At 36.1% G+C, this 25748-nt stretch overlaps 1 protein-coding gene across 2 annotated transcripts in view; it reads right to left on the bottom strand.

Moving 5' to 3' along the window:
- Window positions 1-25748, bottom strand: part of LOC107592552 (adenomatous polyposis coli protein 2-like) — a 35214-nt gene extending 9466 nt beyond the window's left edge. Inside the window, exons 1-7 of one of the 2 annotated variants that reach the window (XM_016282084.1) lie at window positions 25642-25748; window positions 11635-11793; window positions 7237-7327; window positions 4584-4848; window positions 3455-3563; window positions 2984-3097; window positions 2596-2691 (exon numbers count right to left, since the gene is read on the bottom strand). In XM_016282084.1, coding sequence (XP_016137570.1) covers window positions 2596-2691; window positions 2984-3097; window positions 3455-3563; window positions 4584-4848; window positions 7237-7327; window positions 11635-11778 — 819 coding nt within the window. In that variant the 5' untranslated portion in view covers window positions 11779-11793; window positions 25642-25748. Of the gene's footprint in view, window positions 1-2595; window positions 2692-2983; window positions 3098-3454; window positions 3564-4583; window positions 4849-7236; window positions 7328-11634; window positions 11794-18938; window positions 19020-25641 lie in introns of those variants that run through there. The other variant, XM_016282085.1, reaches the window with a different exon arrangement.

Raw genomic sequence — 25748 nt, 5'->3', positions numbered from 1 at the left:
ATGTCCATAGTAAATGTGATGAACTACACCAGTGGGTTTCTGCTACAGAGCTTAAGATAAACTTAATAACATCGCCTTAAAACCAGCTGGAAAAATCATCAGCATCATTTGTTTCCATGTGCGGCTTGGTTTAATATTTTGTACCCAGTGCTATGATGTTCATATATTTGAATTCTGAATTACTGCCCAAATACCCTTTGAAGCCATTCATTTGTAGACTATTTTTCTGTTTAAAATCTGTTTCTGTTTGACTGAGCATGTGCACAACATTTGCATATGGAGAGTGAATCAGCACCAGTGCCAAAGCACTGGATTCATTCTTTCATGCTCAAACCCATCACTATGGCAACATTTGGCACCAGCTACAAATACCATCTCTGGACAGCTAGATTACAAGAAAGGACATAGACATGGCTTGAATGATATTCTAGAGTCTTCAGAATTTAATTTTGAAGATTTTAAGAGCTCAATAAGTACTATCCAATTTATTTAAAACGTTTGACCTTAATGCTTAATATAAGCCTTGAATACACACATTAATTGTGAACGTGAATTTATTTACAAAAACATATGAATTCATTATTATTATTATTATTTAATTTTGGACTGGACAGTGAAGGAAAAGCAGCTACTGAATGTCAAACATATATGTGAACTCCATCAGTACTGTTTAAAAAGTATGTTGGTTGAGAGAAAGTCCAGAGCTGTAATCTAGACAAAGGGTGCTTACTTTAATGAACATAAAATAATATTATTAATATTGTTGTTAGCAAATAAGTTTGATTTGCTGAACTGTTTTGGTTACTGCATAATCCACATACTTCCACTTAATTTCATAGTTTTGATGACTTTACTATTATTCCAAAATGTGCAAAATAGTAATAATGCAAAATGAGTTGAAGAGTCCAGTGAAGGTTCCAAAATAGTCTCAAAATCTAAAGCTGCATATAAATTAAATGGCAACCTTGTACTGCAGGTTTCATCATATCCTGACTTTTTCATTTGAGATTTCTCAGCCTTATTAAACAGTAGGTTTGAAGAGCTCATTGTCAGTCTGGTGCAGTGTCGAGCAGACAGATAACTGTGCTGCGATGGGAATCCCTTAGTCTCACAACTTCCCAGTTACTGAGCAGCCAATAGGAGACAGCTTGCGGAGGGCATGCCCCGTTTTCTGCTTAGCAACACTGAGTGCCAGCCTGTGCTGTGAGACAGTGCCAGGTGAGACTGGGTGGACGTGAAGCTGTGCACTAGTGCAAAGAAAATCCTAGAAGAATAACGCTTCCGATTTTCGTAAGCCGAGTAGCCGTTGCAGGAATTAGTAAAACGCTGAATTGCACGTTTTATTAATATTATATTTATTAATTACTATAATAGAGTAGTTATGCTAAACTATAGTGGAAACCACATACACTTGCGATTCATTACTTAAGGCTAACTAATGATTATTACAATTTATCATGTTTTTAATTAAAAATTAGCAACTGCTAGCAATGCAATAGCAACTTTTACTTTTAGCCCTGTTATATAACGTATACAGTATTTCCCATTTACAACCGCCATCCATTACCTGAGCCATTTTTAATGCGACTTTTCCAGCAGGCTGGCTCAGTCAACAATGTCCTCTGTGGTCTTGTGTTGCCCCGGCAATGCAAACCCTTAATAGATTACAGTATCTATAAATTGTTCTGTGAATATGCCACTACTGAGAGATAAATAACTTACTTTGTAGTATTTTGACGTTCTTGTCTTTACTATACTATTATACACTATAACTTCTTCTTCTTCTTCTTCTTAGTAGTAGTAATAGTAGTAGTATTAAAACACTTATAGAAAATAATGAAAAAGAAAAATATTTTTAAGATTTGTGGTGTTAGTGTCAGGTGTAACCATCAAATAAAACATAATCAATATATTCTTAAAATTATCAATATGATGTAGATTTATATAGCTTTCTCAGAATTTTAAATCAACTAGTGTGATATTTTATCCTTGGACACCGTTTATGGCACTGTTTATGGCTTCACTGTTTTCACTTAATTATTTAAACTTTTTAAGAAATATTTTGTTTCCAGTAATTTCAATCTTTAAAATAAGTCTTTTTATTATATGTGACCCTGGACCACAAAACCAGTCATAAGTCGTTGGGGTATATTTGTAGCAATAGCCAAAAATACATTGTATGCTAGGATATTAAGTAAAGATCATGTTCCATGAAGATATTTTGTAAATTTCCTACTGAAAATATATTCAAACCTAATTTTTGATTAGTAATATGCATTGCTAAGAACTTCCTTTGGACAACTTTAAAGGCGATTTTCTCAATATTTAGATTTTTTTGCACCCTCAGATTCCAGGTTTTTAAATAGTTGTATCTTGACCAAATATTGTCCTATCCTAACAAATCATACATCAATGGAAAGCTTTCAGATGATGTATAAATCTCAATTTCGAAAAATTGACCCTTATGACTGGCTTTGTGGTCCAAGGTCACATTTGTTATTATTGCGAGCATCACAGTTGAATTTTATGATTCAGGCTCAAATTCAGGCATTGTATTATTCAGGCTCAAATGGAGGACAGGGGTGTATGTGTCACCTGAGTCTCTGGTAGAGCACTCTTCTCTTGAGGACCACGTGAGCTCTGGGCCTCCTGAAGCTCTTTCTCCAGCTGCTCCAATCGAGCAACACGGATCTGAAACATACACAGCAATTATTCATATGTAGTGAACATTTTAATGCTTTGATAGTGATACTTTCATAGAACAATGTCATACACCATTTTATCAAACAGCTCTATTGTCTCTGCTAAAAAGGGTAGTTAAGAAGCCTGGTTGGGAACACCAGCCTCCAAAACACAATGTAAGCTATGCTGGATGTTTGAGTGGTAGTAATGTGGTTCAGGTCAAGTGTTGATAAAAGCATGACTGACACGTGACATTTAAGCTGGTTTTACAGCTGGCATTAAATCTATAATCTGTACTTACTTGTGTTCTCTGAACCATCTCGTCACTGGTGCCGAAACGTTCCTCCATCACGGAACGCAGCTGTTGAGCTTCAAACTCCAGCTGCTGTCGAATAAAATCCACCTGCATGGAGAACTGTGAAGCACAAAAAAATGCACAGATATCATTTGTACTGCATGCATACTGTTGTTTTTACCATTCAAAACAAGATCAAACCTCTAGAGACATGAAAAAGACTTACAGACTGAACAAACCATTCCATAAAAACATATTTAAACAACAAGTAAATAATGACAGAATTTTCATTTTTGGCTGAAATATCTCTTTAAGAATCATTGCTGTTATTTCAAACTAGACAAGGGCATTAACTGATTCAAAAAATCTAGGTTTAGGACAATCTGTGGCCATTAGCAGTAAAACCAGGTGAGCTCATCTTTGGCTACAGATGCACACAGTCCCATCAGTGAGTAATTGGGGTGGAAGGCTGCTTACCGTATCAAGCCGCGGCAGTTCAGCCAGTCTCTGAGACAGACCTTGCAGCTGTGAGTAATACCACCGCCGCTCGCTCTCCTCTTTCTCTATTTCACTCAGCAACATGGACCTAAAACACACAAACACACTCCTGAAACCTGAAATTACTGCACTCAATTAGCGTTGGGCAGAATTCAGAATTTAAGACATGAATCACTTTCGTGAGTGTGAATTTAAATAGAATTGGCCACAGACCACAGTATGTTTACAAATTAAACTGAATAAAATTTTTTATTATTCCTTTTTTTTGTTACAAATTTTGAATAATCACTGATTATGTATATGCATTCCTTGGTACGTAGAATACACACACTATTCAAAAAAATTACTATTCAAAAGTTTGGGAATTATTATTTATTAATAGATGTATTAATTATTAATGCATTATTTATTAATAGATTTATTAATGTTTTTGAAAGAAGTCTCTTATGTTCAATTCAAGGCTTTTAATCAAATAAAAAATACAGTAAAAACAATAATGTTGTGAAATTACAATTTAAAACACCAGTTTTCTATTTTAATATATTTTAAAATTGAATTTATTCCTGTGATGGCTGAATTTTCAGCATCATTACTTCAGTCTTCAGTGTCACATGATCTTTCAGAAATCATAATTTTCTGGGTACTTAAGTAACATTTCTTATTATTATCAGGGTTGAAAATGGTTGTGATGCTTAATATTTTTGTGGAAACAATTTTTTTTTTTTATCATTCCTTGATGAATAGAATGTTTAAAAGAAAATCATTTAGTCGATGTGTATATGTATTTCTTTGTTTATTTTTTTATTATTATTCTTTGTTCTGTAGCATTTTTTTCATAACGTTAGGAAATGCATATAATAAAATATTTTAAAGTTATATGCATTTACAATTTACAGTTAAATTGTTCTGTAAAATAAAAAGCACCAATTTCCTGTAAAACCACCTACTTTTGACAAGCAATAGAAAGTAATTATGGTTCATGGATGTGACCTAAACTAAAGGCCACTGGCCTTTCAGTTATACAAAGGGGACAAACCCTCTAAGGGAAATAGCATTTTGGTTAAATAACGAGACAGATGATTAGAGTGTTTAGATGTGATGATCTCACCTCTCTTTACAGAGATCCTCTAAGTGCTGGGCAGTGACACGGCCCTCTCCAGTCACCTGATGAGGGTTCCCGGGGTGCACGGCTGTGCCCTCTCCAGATGCAGATGAGGACTGGCGGGACAGTGGACAGACGGGACTCCTGGCTCTGCCGATGCTCAGTCTCTCCTCGCCTTCTCCTACCTGGCTAGCCATCATCTCCGGAAACACACGCAGGTTGTGAGGCTGGTATTTGAGCTCATAGTAGTTGGTCAAGTCCATATGTAGCTCTAGAAAAACAAGAAAGTCAAAAATTATTTTTATACTTTTATAGATTTTTTCATTTCTTTTGTTGACAATAGGTTGATTAATTGATTTGAATCGTTCTTCATTTTGATTAACCAATAACAATTGTTAAATCCAAAGATTGATCAAAATTCTAAATTTGATCAAAATGTCAAATTCTATTAGCAGTTTTCTAATAAACAATTCAAACAATAAATGCCTGAGTGAAAGATGCCATTAAAACAACGTCACATAACGAGGGGCGCATTAACGCATGGGCTTCAACGGGCTGAAGCCCAGGGACCTACACTTGGGAGGGGCCTACTGGCTGCAGGTAAATTAATGTTATTTTTTGAATAATTATATGTATATATATATATGGGAGTTTGCAGCAGTGACAACAGCATTCTGTAAACAAACTCATACACTAATTTTCAGCGACGCCCTGCTTGTAGTATATGTAGTGAATGGTTCAGTTTAGGTTTCCCCCACACAGTTTGTGTAGTTGGTATGTTCCACCGATATACTGTGAGCGGAATGTGCAATGCGCTAGTAAAGAAGCCTAGCACGAGAGCTACTCTGTGTATGTCTTTATGCTATGATTTAATGAATTAAACGTGAGCACGGCATGTTTCAAAATAAAAACGCAGTTAGCAACCACATTTATGGCAACTTGCCAAGTTATAGTTTCAATCTAATAATAATGAATAATGAATATTTTGTGTAATTTACGATATTTAAATCATACCTGTAAACTCACATTTCGGCCAGGACAGTTTTGATGGCATTTTCTTTTCATATTACCTCCGTATAATGCCTAATAGCATAGTGTTTACTTTATTTAAATGCTATAATTCTGCTGCTCCACAAGCGCCACCTTCTGGCAAAGAGTGAATTTGCATATTCACTTATATTCATATTTTAAGCAGAACAGTGTTGTAAATGTTAACTGGCATGTCAACAAGAACAATTCGAAATTCAATATAAATAATTGTCAGGAAGCTAAAAAAAATAAAATAATAATAATAAAAAAAAATCTCTAGGGTAGGGTGCCTACCGTAATGCTGTAGCACAAGGGTCTCTGGTTATCTCAAGGTGCCCGTTACGTTTTGCCATTCATAATATAAATATAACATATACACAATATTCAATATTATATTTTTACTTAACCTTCACTTAGTGATGTCTCCATTATTTAATGTATGTTAAGCCACAGTTTAAATTTTGTACACTGTAGAAGGCAAAACCAAATTATATGATTAAAAAGTTGATATACAAACTGCCTTATGTGCATTTTGAATGTTTGTACTGTGTTTGAATGTTTTGTTTGTTGATTATCTAAAAATAAATAGCAATTTAATTTTAAAGTTTGGACTTCACATTTAATATTATAGTAATGTACCAACTGACAGGGTTCCCTTTATAGTTTACAGCATTAGTTGAGAGATTGTTTTCCTTAAGAAAATTGACATGTACTGTACCTGATATACAGAATATCCAAATGATATTGTATAGTATCAAGAGCTTGTGAACTGAAATCGAAATGAATTGTGAAATCTTTGTCAGTAGCCAAGCCTACCAAGAACCATTAATAGAACTGAATGTCCTGGAAATTATTCGGTTTCAGTATTTTTTAAATCTGAATGAGATCCAGTTCTCCGTTTCCATCCCAGTAACGTCACTATGGTGTTGTTATACAGTAGCCGGGAAAGGTATGTGAATCGATTTATCATAAAAATTCGATCTGATATTCAACTAAGTTGCAATAACTGAGAAATACAGTCTGCTTTAAAATATAATAAGAGCAATTTTACATTTTCATATTTATACTGAACACACCCCAATGACCCAAAGATAACTTTGATAAAAGAAAATAAACCTTTGCTGAGATGCCGTGGCATGTCCTCGACAGAGTTTTAAGTGTTCAGTGTTGAACTGAAACAGTTTTGCAAAGAGGAATATTACAAAATCTCTCTTGACTGTTGTGCAGTTCTGATCCGCAATTACAGGACACGTTTGGTGCAGGTTAAATAAACCCAAAGAAGCATTAACCAGTTATTAAATCCACAGTGTTCAACAAAGCCATGTAATTTAAGATTTGTTTAAACAGACTGTTTAATTAGACTGTAACTTCAAATTAAATTTGACTGAATTCTATAAGCAATTTATGCAGAATTCCAGGTTAATTCAATACCTGTTTAATTCTGTGATATTTTTATGGTAGTTAATCATATCAATTTTACATAAAATATCTTGTTCATTTATCAAAAACATCATTAAATAACTAAAGACTAAGAAATAAATATATTACAGTTAAAAGCTAAATGCCACAGTTAAATGAACGGCAACGGCTATGTAGAGAAGTAGAGAAGTGGATAGATTTCCTGCAGTACCTTTGAGCTGGTCCAGCACATCAGTTCTGCCTGAAGAGGCAAGAGTTCCGGCCTCCTGCTCCAGTTTACTCTGCAGCTGCATCAGAACCTCCTATTACAGCGACAAAAACCAAAACCAAATATATATATATATATATATATATATATATATATATAAATAAATCAAATCAAATCAAATCAAATTAATAAATAAACAGCCGACAGTCTTGTCAGTAGAGTTCAGTTTAGCGAAAATCAAACTCATGTATTTCAAAGCAAAAAGAGAAATTCTCCTAACATGAAACCAGATGACCTCATCTTTATAATGCCTGCATCAGCTCTGTTTTAGGGGAGAACTGATTGTGAGAGTGAAAAGATTTGGCAGGGATTACACTCAGCATCTGGGCATGTGGGCCACTGTGGAATCATGGGATGTTGAATATGACCCACGCATCACCTAAAATCTCATGAAAACAGTTGCTGAATCAGTTTCAATCGATGATTTTGTGTAGAGAAAGGCTTAGAGCATTTCCACTCTACAAATAAATGAATCCTCAGAGTACGAGCTGTATTTTTAAAATGGATCGTTAAGGGGATAGTTCACCCAAAAATCGGTCTTCATTTACTCACCCTCATGCTGTTTTAAACCTGTATGCATTTTTTTTTGAAAGAACACAAAAGATGATGTTCTGAAAAAAATGTCAATGTTATTTTGTTAATACTGTACAATGAAAGTCAATGGGGTCCAATTTTGGTTGGTTCTAGAATTCTGCAAAGTATATCTTCTTTTGTGTTCGACAGAATAAATAATTTTAATGCATACTGGAGATATATATATATAAACCTTACTGACCCAAAATTTACAATGAACATTTGAAGAATTTTTATGTATGGATGTTGCAACTGTTACCATTGGAAATTAGTAGCTATCTCCAAGTCAAACTTAATTGACAGAACAAAGCTCTTGATTCCTAATGAGTTTCTTTAGTAGGATTAATGTCTCCAAGCAGTTAAACTGACAAAAACAGGCGTGATTCTGTATTATTCAACCTACACTCAACCTTTTAAGTAGGGATGCACCAATACCACTTTTTCCAGTACTCGCCCGATACCGATACTTTTATTTTTGGTACTTGCCGATACCGAGTACCGATACCGATGTTTTTATTGCATTTGTAAATTTTTTAAATATTGGGTACAGAAACAAAAAGAGTATGTATAATGTTAGTTGGTTAACTTCATTTATCAAATAGATACAGTTGTAGCGTCTGGACCAATCAAACACACAAGTTTTCATTTGATTTAACAAATCAGTCATTCATTAGATTAACAAATCGTCACAGTCCCCTCACCCAATAAACTGGGTGCCAGGATGTCTGCAACGACACCAGGCCCCTCTGGTCCCCATGGCAACTAATGCTGATATCACTGGTTTTATGACCCACAGGAATGGGAGTAGGGAAAATCACTACCTTTTTATAGGAAGAGACACAATGCACAGTAGAAATGGACTTTTCTCTAATTAATCCATAGGAAAACCTTTCTTTGAATGAACACACATATCCTTCGGGTCATCGTGTATGTTGTCTTATGTTGACTGTTTTATGCAGGCTTATGATGGAAACACTCATTCCTGTCATCTTACCTATATGTAATCCTACCATGTTTAGTATCTATAAATTCGCCTTCTGATGATCTAAACGAGAGTGTATATTATATGTTGGTACATAGGCAATATATTAGTGTCCTTTAAAGAGTCGGTGGTTCTGTTAGGTTTTGAGAAGATGTGAGCTACAACGCTCCAGGACATCCTAAGTTTTGTGCCAGGCTTCGGCCTTGACTTTTCCATTCACCAAGATTCTCTGACGCAAACTGGTTCTTTTTCATCAACCAACTTCAGCAAAGATCAACTTGAACCTTTAGACTGCATCAAGCCTTTCTTTCAGACAGACGAGACGTGCAGGTATTCAAACTTAGTCTTATTAATTGATACATTAGGGATCATTTGCACCTTTTTACAAAGGTGTGTTTGAACTAAGAATCTAATGTTTCCTTCAGGCGGTAGATCTGCTGAATATGCAAATGGTTCCATAACTTCATATTCTTATTTTCTCTCCTCTTTACTGAGTTAAGCTTTAACCCTTTCCTATACCAACTGTATGTGTGTGTGTATGTGTATGTTAGACCAGTTTAAGTGTTTATGTAGTTAATAAAGTCTTACTTGTATCACACTTGACGTTGTTCATTGTTTGCTCATAAATGGAGTCACTTAATCATGCAGATTTATGCTACAAGCGCTGTGTAGAATTGTACAGTAAGAAAGTAATTTCCCTTAACGTTCTTAGAATTGACAGACAGTTGACCCTGAGAGGTCAAGTAAATATCTACAGCGGATCTAAATAATTATAATTATAACTAGCTATGATTAATTATTCATATTTCCCCATGACCTGATTCGCTACACAGTCAAACCAAAATGTATTCAGACACCTTCAACATTTCTCACATTATCACAGTTTATTCGTTATAGTTTAGAAAATGGTAATAAAATATGACAAGAACTCAGAGTTAAACTGTGTCAGAACAAATTCAGCTTGATAATGCTAGATAACTTTGATAGAAAGTGTTATGTAATGGATTACAATCAACCAAAAATTATTCAGACAGCTGTTAGTATGACAATATTTACACAACTATCAATACTTAGTCAGCAAACCTTAGCCTTAATGACAGCCTGTAGTCTCCTGGGCATGCTGTCATCCAGGTTCATGCAAACCTGAACTTTATTTTGCTATCCTCACTTACATAAATGAACTATATTGTCCTGCACCCACTAGTAAAAAAAATATCAAAAATTATATCTGGTCTCTGTATAATTTTTGGTTTGACTGTATATCCTTCGGTTATTTTCACACTTAATTATACCCATTAAAAATACTTTCACTGTTCTTTCACGCGTTTTTTTTTTTCATCTGAAACGTGCTGCAATTTATATTCCAAAGTCAATCATATAATGCAGAAACACTCAAGCAAGCAAAACATGCGCAACGCGTGCACGTATTTGTACTGGAGCAGAATAGTACAACCTAGCGCATTTCACACAGGCTGTTAGATTCACTTTCACCAGAAAGTCGTGTATGCCTAAGGTTGAAAATAAATGATGTTTATAGTGAATGCCCCTATAAATGGTCTTATTTTTACGGTTTAGTTTTAATCCAAATGATGCATGTGCTAAGTGAGCGAAGATCAAAGATCACACAACAGAATTGCGCTCTCTCACTCTCTCTCTCTCTCTACCGTTAAGTAACTTGTGCATTGTTTTACTTGCTTGTTTTTGACATATCCGACCGAACTACAAGCTTTCCAGTGATGTCTGTGAGAAAGGCATATTAACTCGACAAGCTCGCGCGCTCAACCCACTCTGAGTGCTTTGCTTATCAGCTCGCACACGTCAGCTATACAGGCGTACTGAATACTGAATTTTAACATTATATTCATTGCATACATATACGTTGTAGACATCCTTAATCTCTAATAACCATTCTGCTGTCTGTTGTTCTGTTTTCGGTGTTTCTTTGTCTGAATACGGCACTTATCACATGCTGTGTGGTATCGGCGTTTGGTATCGGGGCATTTTAATGAGTACGAGTACAGGAGCTCAGTATCGGGCCCGATACCGATACATATCAGTGCATCCCTACTTTTAAGTGTATTTCCTCATCTGAGGAATTTCAGTGCCATCTTCAGTGGTTTGTTGATGTGATTTCATGCACAGAATCATTTAATATGAACAGGAAAAAGACACTCCCATTTTACTGGAACTCGGAAGCTGAACTGACATCAAGCTCATGTAACACATCAAACATTCTACAATTTAAGACTCAGGGTCAATAATAAAATTAGCTCCATGGTCTAATGGCTGCCTTCTCTGCTCAACTGAGAGCTGTAACGGGAAACAGTGATTTAAAAATGTGCTCAAACATCATTCAGCTTAGAGATGCTGGACATTCATCATTAAAATCTCCAGACATTTTGTGGAAAGGGTTGTCATGGCTGAGACAAACCCGTGCAATGGAGACTCAGTCCTCACCACACATATCTACCCTTCACACTGCTCAAGAGAGTTGTACTTAATGAATGCATTTTAGTCACAATTGTGTCTAGATGTTTAGATGTGCTTTTTTTTAAATAAAAAAAAAAATCATATTAGGGGTCATATAATCTATTATATTCTCTCTTTTGAAATAAATATGAAAACGTGGTCTATGCAAACTAAATGTCTAAACTCAGAACTTCCTCCACAGTCCAAAGACTGTGAAACTAAGCCTGGCCACATTTACACATTAACAATGACTATTTGGTGTTTAGAAACAGGACAATTTATTTAATGAAGTTAGGTTATAGAATAGCTTCACCCACCTTCATGTCAGAGGTTTCATTCTCGAGCTTGGACAGGTGGTGTGAGTTGTCCTGAAGCTCACGGCGCAGGTGAGAGTTCTCCTTACGGAGATCCTCCACCTGCCGCACCAGCTGGTCATAGGAGGCCGTTGGGTATGACATCATCACTCGATGGGATCCCTGAGAAGGTCAGAGGGCAGGGGTCAGTCAATGCAATCTTAATCACATCCCTAGGGTCATTATGAATTCACTGTATACAGTTGATATCATGACAGTCAACAGTACATCCTTGGAGAACCATATTGAAAAAAACAATTTACTCAAGGTGGTCAAGGTGTTTTAAAGCTTATGCTTTAAAGTTTCTGCACAGAGTCTGTGCTGCACGAGCTGAAAGTGACAGTGCATTATTCGCAGTAAAAAATAACATGGATTGGCACAGAAATTTAGTGATTACACCATAAATTCATAGCCTATAATTAAAGTCTACTGTTTCACAGTCAACACATGGCTTTTTGGCTAGATTTAAAACAAGGAAAAGTGCACTTTTAGATAAACAAGGCAATAATAGATGGCACTCGTGGTGGTAGTTAAAACGTTTAAACGTGAATATGTCTATGAAAGATTGTATTACTGTACTGTGATAAAATAGAATCACAATGCTGAAAAAGCATTTTCTGAAACAACGTTTGGATTTGAAATCAAAATAATGGATAAATGTTGTGTTTGTGGTAAACAGCCGCGGATCAGGAGCGGACTGCAAACGCGTCCTATGCGAATAAGTCCGTACTGCTTCTGCACCGCATACACATAATTTATACGCACTGCAGACGGAGTACGTGTGAACTTGGCGCAACAAATTTAGTTCAACATCTGAGGCAACGCCACAAAGAGCTCTATGACCAATGCATGGCAAAAAAGATCCCTGGACACGGGATTTTTTTTTTTCTGCCATGTCTATTCTAGAGACATTTTGTTACATCTTTACTTTGTGATTATTTTGCCTTATGTCTGTTCTAGAGACATGTTACAGTTTTTTGATAAAGCTCTAATTGGTTTTCTTTTGGAAATATGTTTCAAATTCACACTGAATGTATTTATGACTGTAAAGCATGTCTGTGTGTGTCAAAATCGTGATTAAAATCTAAATTGCAAAATTGATCAAAGAAATCACGCTAGGTTTTTTTTGTCCATATCGCACAGCCCTTATATATATATATATATATATTGGCCTAAATGAAAATCATGAATTTCAGTGCATCCATCTAACCATGAACACCCAGGTGTGCAAGCGGTGTTTATTATTTAGTCCACCTGTTCTAATCAGGTTGATCAAGATGGTCTAACAGGCTGAATCTAGGACCGACATCTGGTAGTCCAGCTATTCCACCATGTCAGACAATTTGGACCAGCTAGGACCAGATAACAACCCAAATATAACTGGGCTCTTGACTTCTCAGAAATATTTCATACTGCAGGCAGCAAATGTCACAAAGCTGAATTAATCAACTGTCAAATTTAGTTGAATCCTATTTCATCTTTCATTAGTGTTCACACTTGGCCAGGCCTGAATGCACTTCCTGTAGGGCTTCCAGTTAGATTGGCCACAATGAAAGTCCGTGTAAAGGCTATTCAGAGAATTGTTTCTAAACACATTATAAATGTTAGAAATGTATTATTGAAAACACAATACAAAGACTGTTAACTATGTAGTACTGAATTGTGTAGTTAGACCATTAAACAGTTTTTCACCATTTTTGAGTTCAGGATTTTGTGGGCGGGCCTGAAATCATATCCTGAAATCATGTCTCGATGACACACGGGAGCCACTGAGTATGGCCCCTCCCCTAACACTATAATAATTAGAGCGCATTAGCATCAGTGGTTCGCCCGCTCAATCGTGAGTTACTGTCATTACCGTTAGTTACTACAGCCTACAGTTTGCTAGCTAGCTATGCCTTTGTCATAGCTTCGTGGTTGCAATAATTTACTGAAATTCTAATATGAACCTGATTAGAATTTACAAAACAGCTCCTTATTTAAATTTATTTGTATTTGACAGTTGGTGGTAGAGGTGGCAGCTTTCCCGCGAGTGGGCGGGGTTTCAACTATGACAAACAGACACGTCCCCAGCATTTGAGAGCTGAGAACTTGATTTTTTTAAAGATTTTGATAACTTATTTTATTTACTTGGCAGTTTTTTCATCATTCACATTTGTCTGCTTATTGACAAACTCGCAGATAATTAATATTGCTTTACACGGACTAAAAGAGCAAACTCATGTAAAACCTAAAAGAGCAAGTAAGCATTTGTAACATTTAATCCAGAGATACATAAAAAAAAAATGTATTCTCGACAGGGCATTCATTTTTAAACATGATAGCTGTGTTACAGTATCAAACATCACTTAATGTATGTATACTATAATCCAATGTCTGTGGAAATTCAGATGAGAAAATAACCAACAATATCAAAACTAATTTTAAAGTAGTAAAAAGTACATCTTTTTCTAAAGCAACACTGTTCGACAGCGATAAGTTGCAGTGTATATCATAAGGTAGAGGAAGATAAATGGTGTGCCATTTGCTTTTAACCAGGAAATTGTGTAAATGTCAAATGGAACATGAATTGTTCCACAGCTGTAACAGGGGGCAATTGTAACACACTCAATTCCTCCAATCAGAATCAAGATAGAGTGATGACACTTAATCTGGAAATGCTCAGTAGGATTCTCTCTCTGCCTGTGGAAAAAGAGAATGATCGTTTCAACCCAGGATCATTTTTCAACAAAATACTGATTTCGAGGTATGAAAGTAACTTTTTGGATGTACAGTATTTTTCTTCTGCTGTCTAAAGTTTAGATGACTGCGAATTTAAACTTACATACATTTTATCTCTAGGTTATTGATAAAAAATTAACATGATCAACCTATGCTAATATAGGTGTGGCTAGCTAGCATACGGCATTTTATCATGGCTGCAACATCGGGGGCAATTTACAATTGCCCCTGAGCCACATAGCCCAGTGTAAAGACCTTGTCTGTGTTGACATACTTTTCTGTTAGAAAATGAACATATATCAATGTAAAACATTTAAAAATTACTAGAGTTATACACATTAAACAATGTGTTGTTTTTAAAAATACAATGAATATTATGATATATTATGGAATATCCACATGATCTCCTTGAGTTATTCTGTTAATATGTCTGTCTTGTACAATTTCATTAAAGTTTGGTTAAAGACTGTTCTTGACTCATCAGCTGATTAATTTATTTAAGTAATATATATATATATATATTTATATACAGTGGGGCAAAAAATTATTTAGTCAGCCACCAATTGTGCAAGTTCTCCCACTTAAAAAGATGAGAGAGGCCTGTAATTTTCATCATAGGTATACCTCAACTATGAGAGACAAAATGAGAAAAAAAATCCAGAGAATCACATTGTAGGATTTTTAAAGAATTAATTGGTAAATTCCTTGGTAAGTTTTGTCCTTATTAGTGGAAATATATAAATTGTATTAATAATTAGTGCACCTATATTTGTGTCTTGTATCAAAACATGACTAATGTATTTCAAGTAGTCTGTGGGTCATGAAGGAAAATTTAAAAAATGCTACAATTGCCCCGGTCTCCCCTACTATACAGCAAATCTCAACTGCTTGATTGCTTGTATTGTTTTAAAATGTAAACTATATTATCATAAAGCTTTAATCTGCTGAATACGACTAAGGCATGATGATTTTTAAGAACGTCAACATTGAGATTTTCTGCAAAACTGCTTTGAAAAGACGTGTACTCTGAAAAGCATTATACAGATTTGATTTGACTTGAATTTACATTCAACCTAAAAAAAAAATAAAACAATTTTGTATACAGAAAATATAAAAATGCAAAGCCACGTCTGGAATACACAATGAAAGCAAAGTCTGCCTTTAAGCTTGTGGATGATCAAGTTCCAAAAAAATCATCACCAAGCCATCTGTCTGTATAAGCAGAGCCTCTCTGCGGTTGATATGACAGGTTTGCGTTATTCACGGCTGTGTTGATTCTCTCTGTGACTGGTGTCAGCAGCTCTTCCAACCCTTTTTCACCATCCCCCACTATAGTCCAGATCAGGAAGACATTAAACATTTCTCTGCCACTTGCCTTTTCTACTATCCCTTGCTTTCTGTCTGTTTTTCTATGCTACTGTCCCTCCAGTACTAATAGACATTCACACACCCTAAGCACTTCCTAAGCACTCCTTTGTATTATTTGTGGCAATGTTTGTAGTTGAGATTTACAGTATGGAGGAAAGAAAACAGATGTCTGTATTTGAGCCTGTGTAATGTTGTCTTCAAACAGAGCTGGGGGATGGGGAGGCTTCAACCTCATATATCTTTACAGTGGAGTCTACAGCACCAATGTCATGATATAAACCTGCTGATAATACCACTATAGAGGACAATTTAGCACAGCACAACGTAACACTGCCCGTCGCATCTTAAAACACCCTAAAATAGTCCAACACATCTTAACACAGTCTAACACAGCCTAGCACACTATATATCATATAGCCTAACACATACTAAAACAACATTAAAACAGTCCAATACATCTTAACCCTAACAGACCCTAGCATAGCCTAAAACATCTGAACACAACCCTAAATATAGCATAGCTTACCACAAATAACCGATTAATCTAACGATTATTAAAGCAGTTAGTCGACTAATCGTCGATTATTTCACAGATTAATCAGTAGGCTGCTTTCTCTGCTGTTTTCTCACTGCTGTCATTGTTGTTGTGTGTTTATTTCGTTATTGAGAGGAAAGTTCATATTTACATATTCATCTAAATGCATTTTTCAGCAGCGTGGGTGGCATCGAGATATTTGCTAACAGTAAAGCGCTGCATGCTACAGCTACAGCACCACACTGTTGTAAAGCCCTTAGATTCGATTGTTTGAAATCAAATGACTATTCGACAAAAGTTGTTTTATTGTCGACGTAAACATATTTAAACAACCACCTGTACATTTTACAGTATAAAATTGTAATTTACAAACAAGAAAATTGCAATTTAAACCAGTAAATCCAACAATGCACACTGTTACTAAACTCTATTTTATACGTTTAACATATACATATACATATATATTATAATTTGATTTGCCCTTTTTTACATTTAAAAACTGTACAGTAACAGTATTTTACTGTAAAACTTAGATCTTTTACAGTTTTTCCCTGTATGTAGTATGGTAACTTACTGTTTACTTGTTTGTTTTTCGTAGCGTTTTTACATATTTTACAGTTAAAATTACACTCATTTTTTTTACAGTGTGCCTACTGTATCATTTTTGAAAGGCAAATTTCTAAGGCCTCAAAATTGTCCCCATGATCATATCTTGTACTCAATCAACTACTTTGTTATCCAATTGATCGTTCATATTGTTTAGCAAGTAAAAGGCCTTTATAATGTTCCCCTTCAGGTTTTGGTTCACATGCCATTTTGCTGTAAAGTTTTTTTTACTGATTTTTATACAGTAAACATAAGAATATTTTTTCATATGAACATTTACTGGAATGAAGCAACTTAGGTTTACTTGATTATCCATACATCATTTATGGAATTATAAACTAAATAACTTTTATCATAAAACTAAGCATTTAAATACAATCTTTATTTTATTTTTATTTTTTATTATTATTGGGAGATAAAGAGTGACAACTGATATTCATGCATTTTGTATAAGTGATCTGCTAAACACTGTTATAAAGATCTCAATGATACATTACAGACTATTAGCATTTCACTTTACTGTTTGGCCATCTAAATATCAGCAACCGTACCAAATTGGATATTTTAGCTCAGCTTGGGCCTCTGCTTAAAACTAAGGTGTTATTTCTTCTTCAAGTAGGAGCTCCATATCTCTCCCACAGCAGGGTGTTTTCAAAAGAAAGCCTGGCCTGTTGAGACACATGGCCTAATGGTTAGAGAGTCGGACTTGGAATCCAACAGTCACGGGTTTGAGTCTCAGTACCGGCAGGGATTGTAGGTGGGGGGAGTGAATGTACAGCGCTCTCTTCCAACTTCAATACCACGACTCAGGTGAGACCCTTGAGCAAGGCACAGAACACGACTAGGTGTGTGTGTTTGTTCACTGCTCACTACTGTGTGTGCGTGCACTTGGATGGGTTAAATGCAGAGCACAAATTCCAAGTGTGGGACACCATATTTGGCTACATGTCATGTCCCTAAAAATGTAATGCTGCTTAACACACAATAACACAGGCCAGTATAGTGTAACATTACATAACACAGCCCAGCATATCTCAGTGCAACCCTATGTTAGCTTAATATAACACTTATTATAAGCATGTTTGGGCTTGTTGTCGAAGTAAATAAGAGGAGTAACATATTTTGTTTTTGAGCTTATTTTCAGAATACAGTCACAAATTCAGACTGGCTAGTGCTTGGTCTCCACAGCACAAGGAAGTCCCTCACCTACTGTTGAGTTGCAGTCAACATAATGTGTAAATGTGCACATGAGAGAAAGATTTATTTAATGACCTAGACGGCAGTTGTTTGTGACAAATACAATAGGCCTATTTAATTATTATTGCCCCCCCCCCTATTTTTAACAAAAGAGTGGGTACAGCCATTTTTAACTTGAATGTGTCAGTTGTTTCCAATTATTTTAGCTGTTCAAAAACAGTTTGATATTGCAAACTGGTATATTATTTTAATTTATTACTGTAACCATAAACAAACTGGTTTGTAGTGCAAATGGTTTTAGAGTTTACTGTACTTTGTTATTTATTTACCTCTCACATATTCGCAGGAGCTTTTTTGAAAATGGATAAAAGGATTTACTTATTTAAAAGATACTTGTTGTGTGTATATATATATATATATATATATATATTTATGTATGTATCTATGTATGTATGTATGTACAGTATGTATGCTACAGGAAATAAGATAATAATGATGCAAACATCTATTACCTGACACCCACACACACCCAGAAACCCTAATGCAGCCTAACACATTGTAACACACCTCAACAAAGCCCAACACAGCACAGTTTAACAGAACATAATACATCTTAGCACAGCACACAACACTACAGTAAATCTTGCTGAGTTATCATTTCTAATACATTTATCCATTCAAATAAAGATTTTGGTTAGATAATATTCTCAGTGGAGATGCCAGCACAGATACAAAATACCAAGGCATTCACTGCAATCACGATGATCCCCTAATTGTCTAAATTAAGTCTCTGTAATTCTGCTCTAATAGCCCTCCATTAGTCAAATAAAGATTTACTCACAAACAGACTGCCGCGTTTTCCAGACCGAACAGTTTCCAGTCTCAGCCAGTGTTAAACTACATTACCAGAGCCAGCCAGACCCCAGGACATTAAAACAGACCTCTCTGGAGGACATTGTGCCTTTATATGCTCGGGTGAGGTCCATCGAAAGACAGGCTGGATTATGTAAAGATCATGCACAACCCCAAAATCAATCAGTTAAAATTCTAACTCACAGATCAATGAAGAAAACCAATTTGCCAGGAATACGATGGCCAGAGCAGTGGCCGACTTTGACGCAGTTGCTTTTAGATCATGAGGACACCATGAACAGAGTATCTGTAATTTCAGCAGGGTTTGGACAGCATGATTTATTCTGGACAGCACAGGAGACCCTAAATTGAAAGCTGGTGCATCAGATAAGACATAAAAAGAGAGGGGGAGAGAGCTAAAGGACAGAGAGATGTTTGATGATGAAGCATGTGTGAATGTCCACAGGGATTTAAGCAAAGCTGGTTCATCTTTTTCACCTGGCTAGTCTTGTTCCAGATCTAATAGGCTGAATGCATGTCCAATTGGGCACCATGCAGACACTTTAGATGTTTCTGCATTTTAATTGACTCCTGGAGGTGTTTCAATAACCGTTAAATTAATGAAGTCAGGAGAGGAAATGGCGATTCCTCTCTCTTTTTCATCTTTTACGCTCTGCTGTATGTGCTGCAGTGGATGCTGGGTAATCTACTCTAAGATCTATCCCTTGAGGAAAATAACTGGAAGAGTGTTAGTGAGCTGCCAATGCGGGGCAGCAGTTCTCCACGGTTGCCATGGTAACACCCAATCCCTGCTCTCTTCAGGAGGGAATGCTCTAAAAATCTCAGCATCTGATTTTGCATTGTGACGAGACATACCCAAATGTACAGTTTGTCTTACTGTATGCGCTGATCCTCAGATCTACAGCTGTACAGCACACCTCCCCTGGGTTACATGGGAAAGACGTCCAATATCTCATTAAATAACACATAGAGGACAGCTACACACAAGCTCAGGGCAATACAATAATGGTCCAGCTTTGGTTTAGTGTACAAGGAGACCCAGGTTTGATTCTTGAGACCAAGATTCTGTTTCAAATAAATGCTGTTCTTTTGAACTTTCTACACTCTTAAAAATAAAGGTGCTTCACGATGCCATAGAAGAACCTTTTTGTCTAAATGGTTCCATACAGAACTTTTAACATCTGAAGTACCTTTCTGTTTCACAAAAGGTTCTTTGTGGCGAAAGAAGGTTCTTCAGATTATAAAAAGGTAAGAAAGAGATGGTTCTTTAAAGAACCTTTCACTGAATGGTTCTTTGTGGAACCAAAAATGGTTCTTCTATGGCATCGCTTGAAGAACCTTTTGAAGCACCTTTATTTTTAAGAGTGTACTCGTTAAAGAATCCTGAAAAACATGTTTCCACAAAAAAATATTAAGCAGTTTTCAGCATTAAAATCATTATGAATAATTCTCAATAATTGATAATTACTGAGCATCAAATCAACAAATTAGAATGATTTCTGAAGGATCATGTGACACAATAATGGCTGCTGAAAAATAAGCTTTGCATCACAGCAATAAATTACTTTTTGAAGTATGTTAAAAATGAAATCGGTTATTTTAAATTGTAATATATTTCACAATATTATTGTTTGACTGTATTTTTATGAAATAAATTCAGACTTTGTGAGCATTTGTAACTTCAAATAAACCAAGCACAATTACATTATCATTAAATTTGTATTTTTATTGTGAGTCAACACAACCACACTATTTGCAAACTAATTATATAATCTTTGAACCCTGAATATGTTCTAATTCTTGATGCAGGCTACACAGTCTCTACTTAAAGATACCAGAAATGATCTCAGAACAACTACAACTAGACATTAGTCAGGATCAAGCAAGCTTTTGCACCCTTTTACATTATATTTAATTAGGAAATTGACTTTCTGAAATCAGAGAATTGCGAAAATAAATTTATTTAATAGATAAGTGATTCAGTCATAATAATTATTGTTTTGACACAGAAAAGTTTCTGAAAACGATTCTGTTACGATGGTCAAAATACAATATATGGTCAAAAGTCTAATACGATTTCCTTTGTCAGGTGAACAGAGAATCTGTGATGTTGTGTGAGTTACTCTGACGCACATGAGTGGCTGTGACTGTGTCCTAAAGTACTCTATAATTGTGATATAACAAGAGCCTGAGGTTCTTCAGTCATGCACACACAACAGCTGAAAAACACGCTAAGAGTACAAATGATGCGAAAGTCAGCAAACAGCCTCACTGAAACAAAGTCATTTATCAGTCTACCAAATAATATAATATAAAATGATATAGTAATTTGTGTGTTATATTATATTATAAGACAGACCAGAGAAAAGCAAATGAGATCAAACTGATTTAACATTATTTATTGATTTATTCCATTTAAGAAAGTAAAAAATATTGTAACCAGACATGCGTTAAGCAGAGGGTTTCTGATACGATGAACTGAAGTAGGCCACAAGCAGCAGGAATGAGAACAAAGAAGATGGAGGATGCTTACCCCCCTCCCCCCTCCCTGACCACATCTCACAACAACCATTCACTCCTAGACCGTCTGGTTACCAAGGAAACAGCACCTGCAAAGGAAGGCACCATGCCTGAGAATCCCTTCTGCGAGCCAGCAGGCCATGTGTTTGTTAAGAGACTATGTTAACCCGACTGTAGCTCGGCTAGCGCTGTATTGTGGACGGTTTGTATAAAATGGTGGCAACAAATTCAAGCAATTCACTCATTAGCCAAGAGGGATAATGTTAGACATTTCATTGAGAATATGGTTTTGGATTGTTCCAAAACTAATAACCCTTTTTCAACCAGTCAATTGAATTGCGTGGACTAATTTAACGAAGGCATTTCTTTTAAAGCTGATCCTGCGTGAGTGCTGTACAGTAGTCTCAATGCCAAAGAGCCATCAATCAATATTATAAGGTCTCTGAATTATTCAGTGTAATATTAATGACTCATCACAATGAATTCTAGTGGTCAGCATAATTTTGCAGGACAGCAGAATGGTGCTGCAAGAAATATGCAACCATAGTTTTTTTCCGACCTTTCTTAAAGGGGTCATATGATGTTGCTAAAAAGAACGTTATTTTGTGTATTTGGTGTAATGAAATGTGTTTATGCGGTTCAAAAAACACATTATTTTCCACATACTGTACATTATTGTTTCTCCTCTATGCCCCGCCTTTCTGAAGCACGTCAATTTTTACAAAGCTCATCGGTCTGAAAAAGCGAGGTGTGCTCTGATTGGCCAGCTATCCAGTGCGTTGTGATTGGCCGAATTTCTCAAGCGTGTGACGGAAATGTTATGTCCCTTACCATATTGTGATGCCTGCGGCAACCACATGTGACGACCCTGGGCTGGACTTCGCTTCATCTACGGTGAAAGCTGATCCGGCGATCGACAGCGCGAAGTTTAAATATTTCCTCAGCGACCAGCACAGATCAGCTCCAGGCATGACGAAGCGATATCGTCCTCTTTTGGAAGACCAAACAAAGTAGTTTCGCTTTCACAACGAAGCACACAGCGCCCTCACGACATGGCGGCGGCAACAACAATACTACAGCAAGAATAAAAGTTACGCCTTCTTTCTTTGCGCGAACATTTGGGCGGCGTTATGCAAATCTTCCCACATCGTGACGTATATATGTGGGGGCGTGTTAGAACGAGCCATTTTAGGTAGGTGTGGCTGACTCTTAACTTTTATAAATAATATCTCTTTGGATTTAAGACTTTAGTCTTTGCAACTTTACAGATCTTCTTTATGCACCAAGAGCTTGTAACAGTCCAAAGAGAAAGGAAAAATTGAAATCCCATCATATGACCCCTTTAAATGTAAAAAAACAACAACAACACTGCAGTAACCTTCATCATATGCTCCATATCATCAGTTCCAACCTCCCTAAAGACTGGAAAATTAAACTGAAGCTCTGAAAAGTACAAGTACAGATCAATACTGTGTTTTGATCAGGCTTGAGTGAAACAAAAAAGTACCACTGACAAGTTAGCAGCTCCAAAACTGAGTTCTCACATGTCTTTCAACAGAAACACATCATATCTCATGGGACATATCAATCTATGCTGACCACAACATTACTAAACCATCATGAAAATCATTAGGACATTATACATATCACGTATGCCAACACCATCTCATGATAATTCATAACTGTTTCACGTTTTCATATGATCTGCCTACTCTCCAGTGATCGGGTGGATCTTCATGTTTACTTTTTTTCTAAAAAGCATACGTTTTTGTATGAATCACATCATATGAATTCATACAAAATAGCTACATATAAGAAAACATATTGCACATCAACAGCCCACAAACCATCTATTTAAACATAAATAAAACATATTTAAAAATAAATGAAATATATATATAAAATAGTTATATATATATATATATATAGCAAGCTCTTAGTTTGTTCATAAAGCACAACTATCTTGTGTCTGAATAGGCAGCAAGATTTTACTAGGAACAACATTACACAATGGCTGTCACTTTCTATAATACTCACATAACATTATGTAAGCAGTTCATGTTTTTATTTTTTGGGAGCCTAACATATCACATCTGTGTCCAGGGGTGTCACAGTCTCTAAGTTGTGCAGGGGTGGTCCAGACATGGGTGTGTGTGGACAGTGACTCCTTGGTCCCTGAAACATCTAGAATTTATGCTGGTTGAAGTCACCCTTTGTGCTAATTAAGCACAGGTAGACGATCTGGCTTCAGTTCAGCCCCATTCAGCTTAATGCTAATAGTCTAACTGGATCATGTATTGCTGGGCATTTTTTCCCCTCAGACACACAGTCTGTCTTAGAATTTCACATATTATTACAGATCAATCTGAAATTCTTAGACAGTTTTCAGCATCCAGCTAAGAAATATTTTGAAAAAATGATGGTGTCCATATATAATATGCTATATAGTACATAAATGTGTTTCCTAAATAGCTTTATCTCTCAAAACTCAAATGATTTATTCCAGCAGGATAATGTACAGTCAGCTGGTCATTATAAAATAAACTCAAATCGGGTGATACAATATCTGATCAGGCCGTCAGTACACTACGCTGCTTATTACATGCCAATTACCAAATGGCAGATGTAAAATACAATCATTATCAAAATAAAATCCAGGTGTACCATTTAACTCACTATGCGTATATTATTATTTCTTCATCAACACCCCTTAATGGGTTAGCTCCTGCGTACCTAACTAGTCTTCTACCACGCTACAATCCATCACGCTCCCTAAGGTCGCAAATCTCCACTAAAGGAGGTAGAGCTTTTTTCGCATTTGGCTCCCAAGCTCTGGAATAGCCTTCCTGATAACGTTCGGGGTTCAGACACACTCTCTCTGTTTAAATCTAGATTAAAGACACATCTCTTTGGCCAAGCATTCAAATAATGCATCTCATAATCTTTTACTGCAGTTATATCTGATCAAATGCACATTATTATTCTTTAGCTTGGGTTAAACAAATCAATTTTGCTTGGTTGGAACAGCAGCTACGCTAATTATGTCTCTATTTGTTTCTCTGTTTTTGCTTCAGTCTGAATCCAGAACACCTGAGAAGAGATGATGCCAACCCCTCAGAGGACCTCAGATGATGCCAACCCTGAAACAACATACAGACTACCACATTTAGCTATAAGTTTGATTGCATCATATAATAATTGCTGTTAATGGTGTTCATCGTCTGTTTTATTACGTCTTAAATTGATTTTTCCGTACATTTCTGCCATATGTACATTAACTGACAGTCACCACTGATAAGCTACCACTAAATATTGTAGAAACTTAATTTGCTGTAAAGTTGCTTTGCAATAAACTTGACTTGACTTCGTCAGTAAATTGGGTATTTTAGGCAACAGTTGTATGCCATGAACCTATCTATCTATCTATCTATCTATCTATCTAATAAAACAATTCTTTTTCTAACAGTTTTCCATAACTCTGATGGTCATTGAGACACATCTAATTTTGGTTTTGGGTGAACCCAGTCTCTAAAAAGTCTATTTACAATAATGTAGGCTACTGACAAATCTAATAACATTTAATCAGTCGAATCGTGTCGAATAATCGTCAAATTTTCTTTGTGCTCATTGAAAATTCACAGTAATGGAGGCCGAAACACATTTGCAAAAGATTCAATTCTTTTGCTTCTATGGACATCGAATGGCTTCAAATGACTGCTGGGAAGCTTTAATGATAACCCGAATAAGAAAATGACCCTCACCCTCGGGTTTCTGAATATTAAAACCCATGACTCAGGTAGAGCAGATATCCTTGTTCTTTTATTGTTGACCTTGGTAGTGATATTTTAGCTACGCTATCAGACGGAGAACATCTTTGATTTGTACGTCCCTAAAACAACATATTTATTTCCCTCAAGCATTTGAATTCAATCTAATTTGGACTCGTTAACGCGTGAGATTCGTGGGAACGCTTCTGGTGAACGGTCCCCTCTGGCGCCCTCATAAATATTCTCCTCAGGACCTCAGCACGTCTCACGGACACACAGCGTGTATAGCAGTTAGATTTCCCCGCAAACATGCATATGTTGTGATACACCAGTCATCCGTGGTTTATCATGTAGACTAATAGATTGCATTGGTTTAAATCTTACCTCATGTTCAGCAGCGCTGGCAGTGTTTACTGGGCGTGGAGGCGCTGCTGTCTTTCTCTGTGAGGATGCTGCCCTGATTTCAGTGATGCTGCGCGCTCTGATGTCAC

The sequence above is a fragment of the Sinocyclocheilus grahami genome, unplaced genomic scaffold, assembly GCF_001515645.1.
Source record: "Sinocyclocheilus grahami isolate Dianchi unplaced genomic scaffold, SAMN03320097.WGS_v1.1 scaffold154.1, whole genome shotgun sequence".
Classification (NCBI taxonomy): domain Eukaryota; kingdom Metazoa; phylum Chordata; class Actinopteri; order Cypriniformes; family Cyprinidae; genus Sinocyclocheilus; species Sinocyclocheilus grahami.
Note: the sequence above shows the minus strand (reverse complement) of the source record. Positions and strands in the feature narration are given on the sequence as shown.